At 41.8% G+C, this 14,328-nt stretch overlaps 1 protein-coding gene across 3 annotated transcripts in view; it reads right to left on the reverse strand.

The window, feature by feature from the left end:
• Window positions 1–4,098: 4,098 nt before the first annotated feature.
• ZDHHC14 (zinc finger DHHC-type palmitoyltransferase 14) overlaps window positions 4,099–14,328 on the reverse strand; it is a 670,162-nt gene continuing 659,932 nt past the window's right edge. For all 3 annotated transcript variants that reach the window (XM_069607727.1, XM_069607725.1, XM_069607726.1), the window contains one exon: window positions 4,099–5,354. In XM_069607727.1, coding sequence (XP_069463828.1) covers window positions 4,959–5,354 — 396 coding nt within the window. In that variant the 3' untranslated portion in view covers window positions 4,099–4,958. The remainder of the gene's footprint in view (window positions 5,355–14,328) is intronic.

Genomic DNA, 14,328 nt, shown 5'->3' on the forward strand with positions numbered 1-14,328 from the left:
ATAAGTCCACCTTGAGCTTTTGCCAGTATTCCAACAATATTTCAATTAGTACTCAAGTAGGGGTTACAATGGTTTCTTAACTTGTGTCTGATTCAGTAACTAGACAGAATTCTTATTGATTTATTTTTCCAAAATGAAATATATTACTTTTTGGTTCCAAAATTATTTCATTCCACAATGCTTACATTTTTATGTGATATGTTTAGTTGAAAGTCTTACTTAAGTCCATGTGTGCTGCTTGTTTCGGGACAACAACCCTTTGTCAAGCACTGAAACAAATATGCAAATTGAATTTAGTATTATTTAGCTAAATAAATCCATTAGATTTTTAAGGCATATACACAAAATAATATCACAGCTCATAGCGCTTATCTCAGCCTTTCAAATGTATACAATGAGTTTGAATGCTAGTTCAAAAATGTTTTGTAGTTCAAGGGATGATATGAAGCAAGGGATTGCAGGAATGCTGAATGGGTTTCAGTGCAGAAAAAATACTCTTGGTGTGTGAAGACATTCGCCTGAGTTAAGCATAGACAAAATACTCATCCAGTCTAGCTCAAATAAATAATGCAGATAACCATCAATTTGGTTGAAACTCAATTGTTTTTGAATGATTATAAAAGTATTGATTACACAATTCATTAATTCATTGTAGAGAAATACAAGTTAGATAAAATGCCCTTAATCTTCACATTTGCCCAGTTTAACTTATTCCAGTGCTGATGCTGAAGCTGGCCTATTTTATGTACGTCTTTAATGAAATGTTTTGCAATGCTAGATTCAGGTTTAATGTTCAAATGTCCAATGTGTGCTCCATTAAACATTCTTTCCATTTTTGTCTAGTTTGGCCTCTGTACAGCTTACCATAGTGGCATTTTAGGCTGTCAACAATATAATTGCTAAGACATGTCAAAAGACTGTTTCAAAGGACGGTTCCTGAATGATTAACAATGTTTAATATGTTCAATTTTAATTGCATTGTTAAAAAAGTTGCATTTGAGTCCCAGAAATGTGTCTTTCTTCAGATTTGGCAAGGAGTGTTTGTTTTCTGTTGTTTGTATGCAAACAGCCCTTGTAATCATATCAGATACATTGTTACAAAATTAGTATTTGAGTACCAGAAATGTGTCTTTCTTCAGATTTGGCAAGGAGTGTTTGTTTTCTATTGTTTGCATACAATCTGCCCTTACAATCATATCAGATACATTTTGCATATGTTTATGACAATGGAGAGAAAGATGCTTTCTACAGTAAACATGTATTTCTATGTTTGATTGACAAAGTGCCAAGAATGCATTAACAAACTATTTAATATTTTCATTTAATGACCATAGATAGTGTAATTTTGTTTAAATTTTGCTTTGGCCGGTGTTTGCAAAATAGCTGCCCATGCTGCCATTATAACCTTAGAAATAGCTAGCTCCTAAACAGGTTGTCCAAAGTACATTTTCGACACAGGAATTAAGAGCACAATAAACTGTTCTTGGATTTTGGTCGATAAATGATGCGTATAATGGTGAATTCCTATCAGAATTGTTTTCAGAAGTGGAAAAAGAACTACATTCTTAGAATTATCGTCTTTCAAACCCAAATGATTCCCTTTTTTTAACCAGTGGGAAAAGTGAATGTAATGGTGTTATCTATGTTGTTAATCCATGTCATAAACCCCATTTTGCACCCATTGATGTGCCTATCAACTCTTTAAATAAAGTATGGTTAAATCCATGTCATAAACGTCTCCAAAGCATAAAGACGTCATTCGCATAATGCACACACACATGACCTTTTTTGTTCCAAAATTCTGAATTTGAAATCGTAGAAGATTCCAATCTCTCCAGAAAGATATTAGCATAATGCTGTACACATTTTGCACCCATTGATGTGCCTATCAACTCTTTAAATAAAGTATGGTTAAAACAAAAGTAGGTAAATAGAAGTGACAGTTTGAATATTTGTTATGTACTGCTGGTGTGTTGTGTTTGTATAAAGCATGTCTCACTATGGCTATGCCAGTCTTTGACACTTTCCAGTTTCAATGTAAAATGTACAACAAAACTGCCATGATATATGTGCAATATAATTTGTATCATCTCACAGAGCAATATCATTTCTTTTGGTGATATTTATGATATGGATAAACACTATATATAAAACACCATCACATTCACTTTTCATTTTGGCCTAAAAAAAGATTTACTTTTTGGATACTGAAGTGGATATTTATGGGAACTTCACACTTTTATATATCTATAATATAATATGATAGGAAGTAAATGTTATATGCATCTTCTCTGCATCCTACATCCACCAGAAACAGTTTTCATGCTCTAAATTCCTACAGCAAAAATGATTTACTTCTGACAGTAAGACTTTTGTGTAGTTCAGCTTATACACAATTTCTACAAAGAGGATGCCAGGCATGGTTTCAGAGTCTACTATTTCTTAGGATCAAATGGCACTATAGGCAAGTCTTTTGCATAAAAACTGCCAAAACAGAATACAGATGAGATAACACTTTCCTCCTACATATTGTCATCCAGTAGCATTATCAAATTGATAATTAGTGGATATTGGCCACTTCTTTCTGACACACACATGCTCTCATTTACAAGGATTTTTCACTATTTAGCCATAAAGGTTGCTGCAACATACCTGATAAGATTACAAAAAGGTGACTGCATATGATTACTAGGAAGACAACGCTTCTTGTCAAATCCTAAGTAAGGCACATTTCCGACCCTCAGATCGTCATGTTGCAACGATATCAATAAAAGTGACAATTTTGTGAATCCTAAATTTGCCAGGAACATTCCTTTGAAACAAAACTTCCTTTGCAAATTCTACATTGCCATACTACACAAGAACTGCTAGAAAATTTGATAGAACACAAAGCAAACATTTTAACTTTCACTCTCAAATCTAGTGTTCCAAAAAAACAATCTTGAAGCCAAACATGAGGTAAGCCAGCTTCAAGCACACGCATCGGAACACGTTAGACCACATGCCTGCGGAAAAGACATATAAATAAAAACTAGGTAAACCTGAAGCTTTGTTGACATTTTATCTGAAGTCATATTCTCTTTAGGGATTGAATGAATTTCATGACTGGTGAGTACATTTTTATTAATTTTGTTACACTGCATATATACCACATGAATGGTTATCTACATTCGTACTTCCAGCTTGTTAGATAAGTATGTGATCAAGGTTCATTAAAAACAAATGTTGAGGAAGTCAGACTCATCAATGTTCATTAACCAGGTGACTATCCCACACACTAAGAATATTTTTTCTATGTTGAACCAAATGAGTAGTCTGGTGATCCCCTGCTTCATAACATTCTTTGAACTGCAGACAGTTTTTGAACCAGCATCATGACTCCTAAGTATTCCTTTGAAAGTGCTATCAGCTTTCATATACTTTTGTGTTCCTGAAGTGAAAAATCAAATTGTTTTATTTTGCTTAACTTGTTACATGCATAATACAGAATTCATTCTGCATGTTTATTTCAGTGCTTACCACAGGGATGCTGTTCCGAAACAAGTGCACATAGACTTAGATAAAACTTTGTAACACAATTGTCACATGAAATTGTATGCAATGTGGAATTGCATCACTTTTGGAAGCAATACGGGACATATTTCAATTTCGGGTTACTGAGCATGGGCAAAAGCTATGAAAACATTGTAGGCCCTACTTGGACACATGTTTGTTTGTTTTATTGATTTATAAAGCACACCACACCCTCGGGTATCTGGGCATTACAAGACAGCTTGGATGCAGAAATCGATACATACACAATAGTCATAGCAAAGCAAAAATGTTAGGCTGCCCTGGAGGAGATGTTCGTCACCGATTTACTTAAGAACAGAAATTAACCGATTTGCATTATTTCAAATGGTACTCACTTTCTACATCCCCATTTGGCTGCTGGTGAATGGGTTGCCCGTGAAAGTAAATACTGGTCAAAATTCTAAGGGCTAGTAATGTATAGCAAATTCTGTCCCATCAAAGTCTAATTTCAACTTGCACAACATTTGCACGGTTTATAAATAGTGTCAGACCATAAGAGCAAAGAGAGGAACTGCAGACACAGTCTTACCATTACTCTCCCCATCTTTCTTGACTCCATAGGGGCAGAGAGTGTCACTTTATTGAATGTTCGCAGCTGGTCCTCTCATCACGTGCCGAGGAGGAAGACCCCGTGCTATGGCACAACACAATATTCTGCATCGAAACAATTCAACACAAGCTTAAATGATAGGCAACATGAGTCCGTCGGTAGAGCTCCCGATGAGCTGATTGATCAATTTATAATAAAGTGATAAAGTGTGTCCATAAGTAGAAAAAGCAACCACAGTGTCAATTGAATCTCACTTAGAATACTGACATTGAACCAAAATGTGTGCTGAAATGCACAAATAATAGAGAAACTGCGCTTTCTTGTGACACCAACACCAATGTTGAACATACCAAAGAGTGGCATGCAAACCCACAGCCGGAGCCTTTATTCGTTTGATTTTTACAGCGTTGTTTTTGTAGTTTAGATATCGCCTCAGTCGACACAGGCCCATTGTGAGCCTGGACAGATGCATAAGACAGGAACATCACTACTGGTGTGCCACAGTGTCCTTTTCCTTCTCATTGTAATGCCATGTCCTAGGGCACATGTTCAGTGTGCAGGTCTGTGGCTGTTAACATGTACACAAAGTGAACAAATCAGCCGAGTCTACGCCAACGATTCCAAGGGTCAGGCATTCCGTTAGTTCTGAGTTTAAGGGGGAGGGTGGGCACGTCCCCACCATCAGTTGAGCAAATTGTATTCATCAAGCTGTGGTCACAAAGTTGCAGGCCTGTTCCTCTCAAGGGATATGGTGCTTCCAATTAGTTGTGGGGGATTCACCTGCCCTGCTGTGTACGTGGCACATAACCCGGAAGTCACGAAATCCACCATCTTGTCACACCGAGCTGAGCTTCACAAGGCCCCGAACCGAGTCTTCGTGCAAGGAGTCTTGGCTGGCGGGGCTCAGTGCGTGCATGGTATGGCTGTGCGTCATCGGATTGGCCGTGGGCAGCACACCCGGTGGGGAGGGGGCTTCATCTGGCGTGAGGAACTGGTGCCCCTCCGCCTCCCCTTTCAGTGGAATCATGTCTGCCAACTCGGCCTCTGCAGCCAGATTGGGCATGGAGGAAGGGGGCGTTGGCTGGCCAAGTGTGGCAGAGGGAGCAGTTAGAGTGGTCTTTCCGGGCAGGGAGGGCTCCTCTCCGGCGATGCCGAGCTCAGTCTGTAGCAGTGGCGTGGCCGCAGCTTGCAAAACGAATTTGGTGCCTTGAATGCACTGGTCTTGGTCACACTGGAGAATGGATAATGGGGGGGGGAGGTACAAAACCAAACCGAAATGCAGAGGAGACACATGGAGAAAAAAACACACACGAGAAAAGCATAAAAAATAAGGGGATATGAGGAGAAAGCAAAACGTAATTAGTAACATCCTTCAGCAGGAATTCAGGAAAACACAAAGCATGCACATCGTAGCCAACCTCAACCCCAGTGCTCCGGCCTAGCAGTGATGCCCAAACTCATGCTATGCAACGCATGCACGACAGCAACCGGCAGTGCCAAGGCATGCGTTTGATGCAACTCTGATTTTGTCCTACTTTTGCTGTATTTCATTGTGCATCCAATTACCACACATTCGAATTTATTTCCAGGGAAAGTGGTGGATGAACACCGTTTTCTATTTCTTTGTTCGAAAAGGTGGAACTATACCTACATGCCCATGTCATGAAAACAGCAGGCTCGCATTATTTTCTAATGTGTGCAATTGCCCCATTTGAAAGATGGCCCCCTAGCCAAGTGAGAAAGAGAGGTGTAGTCCTAAATTCAAGAAGGGTCCAGGGGGAACTAATTACCATGAGAAAAACATCCGAAAGGACCTGGTTCACTTCCGGCATCTTAAATATGCTGAAAAGTATTATTTTATCATATGTGAGCAGCTAAAGAGTTTTGATCACAGTTGCAGAAAATTCTTATAAACTCACATACTTCATAGTTACTTTGACAGTTCACAAAATAGGATATCTACAAGCCCCAAATTAATTCAGTATAGACTGCTGTTATTACAAATTGTTTCTAAATAGTGACAGCAACCGATATATAGTAGGAAAGTTCATTTGAGCCAAGTCACGCATTCCACAACGCCACCTAGTGGCCATCGCTGGAAGTTCACCTCCATTTCTGAGGCACAGCAGCAACGCATTGTGGGTATGCAAATTAACTGAAATGCAAACCTTTTTCTCCAGGAAATTGTGTTTGTCTATGAGGACAGTGCTATTTTATTCATAGCTTAATGAACCCAAGGCAGACATTTTGCAAGGCTGTCAGGACAACGACATACCTGAGTGTTTTTATGTTTTAAAAACCCTGTCCTGTTTTGGGTGAGGGGAGAGTGACAGTCCCGTTTTTCTTACCACAAACAATTATCAACAGTATTAGATGTTAAGGGTGTTGTTTTCGTAGGATGTGTTCGAACCCCCAACTTTCCAGATACAAGCCTTATGCATTAACTGCTTGCACCACAGAGACAGACTGAGAGGAAAGTACATAGCAAGATATGCAATGTCAAACAGAGCAAAAGCACCTTTGTTATTAGTATTTACACTTTTTTGTGTGTTATAGTTGAGATGGTCGACATTTTAACACTAAATACCAATAACAGTCCAGTTAATTTTACAAAACCGGCCGCCCCGGTTTTTTGTCTTGAAAATCTGGTCACCCTACCCTAACGTAGTCCACTATGAAAGATGGGGTTACCTAAGGAGTCTGCATGGTGACTTCAGTACTCCTAATGGCCTTGCCTAAGGGAAGAAAAATATGCAGCAGCTGCTGGTTGGCAGGCATTCTGCACCCCCAGGGTGGTGTGGTCCTGATTCATGGAACATTGCAGGCAATTTAAGGCACACCCCATAAGAATCCACCGGCCAATTATGTTTTCCTATGCAGCACATTCTGTGTTTCTGTAAGGAACTATGTAATTATGCTGGCGCTAAAATACTGGTGTAATAAGGTTGGCCAATGGCATTCCCTATTGAGTTTCGGCTATTAGGTGCTGCCAAAGCGACACTGATACGCTGAAACGTTTGCATTCGAGTATAGCTAGGGAGAAATGGCATATGAGAAGGGACATTGAGCTTGTAGGTGTTATTTGGTTATTTATCCACCAATTGACTGCCAATGATCATGCTAATCCATATGGCCATTCCCACCCACTTGCTGCTCTTCCCCGCCCAACAGACATCCTCCTGGGATGTCTTTGAGCTTGCTTTATCAAGCCTTGCCATAAACCTTCTGCTCAAAGTGCCTACCAATGTTTTTTTAAAGCAGTCTTCTGGGAGTGAATGACTTACTTGGAGCTGGATACATGCAACTGGTGTAATAGAAATGTCTTAACCAGGTCTGCCTTCAGCCACTATATTTATAAGCACCGTGAGGCTCACGTTCATCAGGGGCGTACAGTAAAAAACATGCACAAAACTCTTACATAAAACTTTTACGCTTGTTTGTTATGTCACACCCCATTTTCAATTATTTGCATGGCAGAGAGGAGGGGTGGAACGCAGCTTGCGTTGGCGCCACCTGCCTTCCGCTCTGCCATACAAATGCTCCAGCATTTGTGCCGGCATGTATTTTCATGCTGGCGCAAATGCTGGAGCTCCCTGCAGTGTTCGCCTGCTTTATGCACAAGCATTAAGCAGGTGGACACCATAGGGATCCGTCGTACACGCTGCCTCTTGCGAGCATGCCAGCTAGCAAGTACAATTACAATTAAAAGTCAATGTTGTTTGGCATCCGAGCATGCCAGGCAGCGTTTGCTCACGTTGCATGGTGGAGTGCAAAATGCAGTAAAAAGTGAACGGTCAAATGTGCCCTCCAATTTTGCACTCCGCCATGCAAAGGACGAAGATTTTGCGGCGGGGAGCCATTTACGTTGCAGTGCTAGGGTAACGACTCCCCGCTATCAAAATGTGTTTAGGAGAAAAATGACCTCCTTTGCGTGTACTTCACTGAGTCGTGCAAGCACTGACAAAGCCAACAGTTTTGGCTTGTGTATAAGTATTGGCCATTTCTCGGGCACTGCTTTTATATGCCCAGCATACACACCATTTTGCACCTGCTACCATCGATACCCAATTAATACCACTGCGGCAGTAACTGGCAAATGCCCATCCCATACCTACACAAAAGCCCAAACTGTTGGCATTGCTAATGCTTTCCTAACCAATGGGGGGCCTGTAACTCCTTCTAACCATGAACGCTCTTACTTAAGCCCCCTGTATGAGGGAGGGTAAACGGGAATGCCGCTGGCATTATAACGCCGTCTTAAAGACATGGAAGGCTTCAGAACTACGTCATCACCCGATATGGGGTGCCCAAAAAGTGGGGCGATTCTCCACAACTGCCAGAATTACCCCACTGTCTGTGCGTCCACAGGTTCCCCAATGGAACACACTATCTTCACATTACAGAGCAAGTGCGCTTTAAAAAGACAGACAATATGTTAAGAACAAACGTGTCAAAATGGCAGCAACATTATGAAAGAGTAATCTGGAGAGGGAAGAAGCTAAGAGATAAAATGGCCATTTCATTATGTGGAATTTTGTCCCTCATATGATTTCATGAAAAACTATATTGCTGTCTTTTTTAATGCAATCATAAATTCAAGAGATGTATTTTTGCAGAGCAATTGCTTTTTTTTTAGGCAGATGATAAAAGGCAGTAGTGATTATTAATAACATCTTTCCCGAGATTACTGTAGAGGAATGTACGAAGTTACAGCGGCTGCTTCCAGGAAGCCGCTGCCAGATGGCCATTAATTAAGACTTTTGTCTAAAATATAGACACGATAATGCATGCATTACCACTTGAGTATAAAGAGGTAGGAACAGGGCCTATTGGAGACTGGGATGTAATTTCAACAAAATGCCAGGGGTAGCGGAAGTGGCATCATCCGACTCTTGATCTCTGATGACGTCACCGGAAGTGATGTCATTTGATCTCACCCTGAAGTGATATCGCGGGAAGCGATGGAACACAACCTTTGACCCCTTGAAAAAAAAAGAAGTGGCATTACATAGCATTGTTTTCCTAAGTACAATACAAAAAGTATGGTTACAATATCACTATAATGTGATATACATTTCATACAAGAATGGATCGCCGCATGTATCCTTAAGATCAGTGCGTATAGGACCATATTACAAAATTACTGTGAATGCAAGCAGACGTCCATGGCCAAATGATAATGATGTGTTATTATATAGCACTTACGCTTAAGCGCTTTATATAGGAAAAATGTACAAACAATATCACCCAACCTATGTTGGTACTCATTTATCGACCTCAGAAGAAGGAAAGGTTTTGTTGAGTTGTTTAAGAACATATTAAATCAGTGACTCACCCCCTGAAGTGTGCCTGAAATAAAGTTTTAATGAGTCTAGCAATTATTGTATAGAAGTCAAGAAAGACACATTATTTGGCATTCCTATTCTTTCTTATTTAGGTTCACTGCTGAAAGTGTTACACTTGTGGAACACAAAGTGTAACACTTTGTGTTCCACAAGAACAACTGTTCTTTTTTATTTTTTTAAGAGGCCAGAACAAGAAAGCCAGCCACTCCAGAAGGAAAGAGCCACATGGCACTGGCCACAGCCAAGGAGATTGCATTAAAAAAGATGTATCGTTTAGGGGTAGCAAGGGAGACCATAGGGGTAGCAAGCAAGACTTCCGGGGTCACAGTTGCAACCCCTGGCGAACCCTAAATGACGTCCCTGGAGACTGAGCTTGCAGTGCATGCATGAATGCACCGAATACTGCATAATGTCAAAATCCAAATGGTGGGCTTAAGATGCATAAGAAAGTTAAGATTTTTCAAATGGCATAACGACTTTAAAACATCTTATGGGAAGGGCAAAGGTGTAGACATGAGATGGGAACGCTAGCTTAAAAAAGGGGTGCCCTATATTCCTGTTCCACCTGTGAGCGGCAGTAGCATGTAAACAGAAGCTGCTTACAGATCCATCTCCTCGCTAAGCGATGTTCAACGGTGCTTGAAGTCAAGCTGGTTGGTCGAATTTCGCTACAGCCTCGCTTCAAGTGAAGCAGGTTGGTCGAATTGCGCTACAGCTTGGCTTGAAGTCAAGCTGGTTGGTCGGATTGCGCTACAACCTTCCTTGAAGTCAAGCCAATTGGTCGAATCGCGCTACAGCCGTGCTTGAAGTCAAGCTGGTTGGTCGAATTGCGCTACGGCAAAATTACTATTTTTGTGGTTTCCATCTCAAGCTCTTCACTTCTAGTGCCCTCCGCTGGTCCCATGCCCTTACTACCCCATCAAAAGTAACCCTCCTCACTATTATCTTTGATTGACCAAGGCGTAAAATGAAATTGAACTCAGTCAAACTATCATCTTTCCCTGGCAGAAATCATTACTTGATTTAACAGCACACCTTCGTATTTTTAAAAACAAATCATAACCATTCCTTGGCCCAGATTTAACCACACAAATGAGATCGCTTTAGGTCAATCCTAAAAGAGAGAGATTCAAAGCCATGTAGCTTGCCCTGTGCTGGGACTCTCCAACCTGTATTGGCTGCAAGTGACGAGTGGCAGTGTGGTCATGCACTCATTTGGTAGCTTTGATGAGCATTACTCCCAAGTCACCAGAGGACCACTTCGGAGCTCTGTTGCCGGACTGGTGTAGGATGCCCCCTTTGGCCATACAAGTCCGACATTAGGAAAACTCATTGTAATGACGGTAACCCGTTAAGCATCTCCAGTCGTACTTTATAATGTTATGGTAGGTGATACTCCATAATCCCTGGAAGGCTCTGAATGGATGTTGCAGAAGACGGCTTATTACATCACCTGGGGACCTGTTCCAGAGCCTGAAGCCTGTGGTCCCATTGGAGCCCATAAGCCAACGACTTGACTGGAAGTAACTGTTTTCAAGCTCTTTGCGAGGAAAAGACACCAGGCGGGAACTTTGCGAGTGACCACCATGCTTCCCCAACATGAAGATGGATTGCACAATGGTGAAGGGATGGCAAGATCTGCCTTATCCCAAAAGGTGCCAAGATGAGCAGGATTTCTGGGATAACCTGGAAATTGCCTAGGTGTGGTACAGAGCATGTTAAACCTGATCATGCACTCCACCAGGAGCCAATGGGAGGATTTCAGGGCTGAAGAAATGACAGAGAATTTCACTAGCCCCAGAATGAGTTTTGCTGCTCAAGTCGCACAACCTTGCAGCTTAGCAAGGCGTTCTTTTTAAGGCCCGATTGCAGGAGGTTTCCGTTGTATACGTTATGCATTGTCTAGGGATCAAAAACATATGTCAGTCTTGTGAATGTAGAGATGTGAGAGCCTCTCTTAACATGTTGCTAAGGACGTAAATCAAAATGACTTTCTGCTAGTTGACTTTTAGTATCAGTTTGGATTCTGCTCCTAGGGCCAGTTAAGGAATTATACACAGTGTTTTGGGAGTTTAGGCTCTAGTGGCGGAGGCTCACAAAATGGAAGTGTAATGCCACAAGGCCCCATAAGCCTTGCTTGGACATCCCATGTGCTGGGGGTGGAACTACATCTAACCAAAGATATCTAGGGTGCATAGCAACCAGGGCAGGGCCATATTCCCTGGCATGCTCAGCCAACATCAACCAAAGAAAGAAAGGATCTCCTCTGCAGTTGCCTCTGCCTCCCTTCTGCCCTGTTGACCTGTTTCTTCTCTCGTCATCGTGCAACTGGCCACCCTCTGTCATTCAGACCCAGGTACCTGCTCACCCTGCCACCCTCCTGCACTGCCTCCAGGCCACTCCCTGCACTAGCGCTCTGTATCTGTACCCACACAGTCCCCCTCCACTTTTCTTCTGCACTTATCAGATATACCATATCTGACTAACTTTCACCTGCCACTACCATGGTTTATTGCCCTTATTTATTTATTTATTTGATTTAATATTTATTCAGTTTTCCATCCTCTGCACTTTCCACTCCTCCCTCCCCCGTGCACTTTCCCCCTTTTCCCTTTTCTATGCACTAGCGCTTTCTTATATGTCACTGGGCCTAGTAAGATCGCTGTTTTTCTCTTTTTTGGTTGTTGTTTGTTCTCCCCTGTTCCCCTCCCTTTTTTGCTTGGTCGCGCTCTGAAATGTACGAGCACGATATAAATAAAATATCATTTCATTTCATGGAAGGCCCAACTAGTCAGAATAGCTTTATCTTGGCTTAGTTTACACTTGGGCATTTTCTTTGGGATGCCTCTTACCTCTGAATTTTTATACTAGTTTATACATCATGTCCAGCACTGAGACCGACACCGGATGATGGCACATGATGCTATAAAGGGTACGATTTTATAACACAGTGCAACTTCACAGAGACGAGTGAGGTCCAACACAAGGGGATTTGTTTCTTTTGGAACAATGTGCAGTGGGGAGTGAATTGTTTGTTATGGAGATAGGCAATCTGTCCACCCTAGTCTCATTACAGTGAGGGCTCCCTGCCTTCCAGGCAGAAACCAAGGTGCATACCAAAGAATCTGGAATTTCCCCATACACCTTAAGGGGAGCATAAAGCCCCACACCACCTTGCCATCTACCTGTGACTTTCTGTCTTCAAATGGAGACCGACAAAGAGGCTGGGACCAGGCTTTTGGCGGGTCCTGTTACATGCTGAAGACAACGCAAGAAAGGGTTAATGAGGGTCGTTCCGCAATGGGCCCTAACGCACCGACCCACCACTTTCCTCTCTCCCTCCCACAGTGGAGCCGTTGCGGTGTAGCAGGCTGGGCTGCCCTTCCGTTCCCTAACTACCCCTAACTACCAGGCAGGATGCACTGTTGCAGACCTATAATGGAGGAGTTCTAAGTTCACAAGAACTAGAGTCGTGCAATTGCCGATCACTTACCTGTGTCTTTTTTGAGTCGCTTTGTTGCAGACACTAGGGGCCCTATTTTTAAGGATGTGTAATACTGCCCCTTTTTTTCTCCTCTCAACCCAGGGAGGTCCAGTACCGGTTGAGGGTATAGTCCCCAGTATTGTGATTGCACTTGTTTTAGGTATGCACACATTAATTCCCTTTTATATCCTAGTTCCAGGATCTATTCATTTACCCACACACAGTGCTCCAGATAAGATTTTGAAGTGGGAGTATTTTACTCTGTTTTTTAAAGTAGGGAGTAAAATTATTTTTTAGGGAATACAAATGTAACTCCAATTCCCGATGGGAGTATTTTAATGAGTGAGCAAAAATGTTTTAACTGGAAAACAGAACCGTGTTTATAAAAATCATTCCTATGCACCTAGTTATTTATACGCATTAACCACTTAACTGCAGGAGTGGGTGAAGCCTACAATGATTCCTTATGGGAATTCAGGACGAAAATAAACACCCTTAGAACTTAAGGGGTTGAAAGACACACGCTTACTTCTTCCAACTGGGCAGTAATCGTAGTAGTTTCTTCCTGTGGTATCACGTGCGCTATTGGTCCAAACATATCAATGGAACCATGTGAGTGAAAGCAGGGGCACAAGGCCCTATGTGTCTGTTTCCCATTTTTTTGTTGGGAGTAGTTTTACTCCCTATTTATTATTTCGAGGGAGTATCTCCCCATTTTTAGGGAGTAAAAGTGGTCGATACACCCCTTATCTGTAGAACGGCAAACAGGACAGGGTACCTGCTCTCGGGATCTCTGATTATCTGATATCCGGCTGACGGCCATGCATGCTGGTCCAGCCAGGGTGATAAGCTTGACTGTAAACGAGTGATTGATTAATGTGGTGGGTCAGGACGGACACAGCCCATCAAAAAGTAAGGTAGAAATAAGTCAACCTTCACTTGGCCTTATGTCACTATTTTAACATTGTATCTGTACAACACTAGTTAAGTATGTGAATATATAAACATGATTAATGTTTTCTCATCATTCAGTTATATGATTCTGGCTTCCCTCCTAACTCTTTTATGGTCTGTTTCCAGGATTTTCAGTGCAGGAAACAACTTTCCGGTTTAATCAAAGATTGTTTTCATGCTTGTTAGTCTACAAATATCAAAGTTCCTTTTAGTAATCTCTGCTGAGTGGGTGCTTGGTGGTTCAACTCGCTTTTCTTTCCACCTAGACAACCTATTTCCATTAGGGCATGGGCGTCCAACCTTGGATAGGGGTTCTGCGGGCTCCAGTCGAATCGCATACCATTAAGCAGCGCTACACTAATCTTCACAGGGGCACTACTCATACAGAAGCCTCTTGATTATGAAAAACCACGCACCGAGTC

The sequence above is a fragment of the Ambystoma mexicanum genome, chromosome 4q, assembly GCF_040938575.1.
Source record: "Ambystoma mexicanum isolate Mex_15411 chromosome 4q, UKY_AmexF1_1, whole genome shotgun sequence".
Classification (NCBI taxonomy): domain Eukaryota; kingdom Metazoa; phylum Chordata; class Amphibia; order Caudata; family Ambystomatidae; genus Ambystoma; species Ambystoma mexicanum.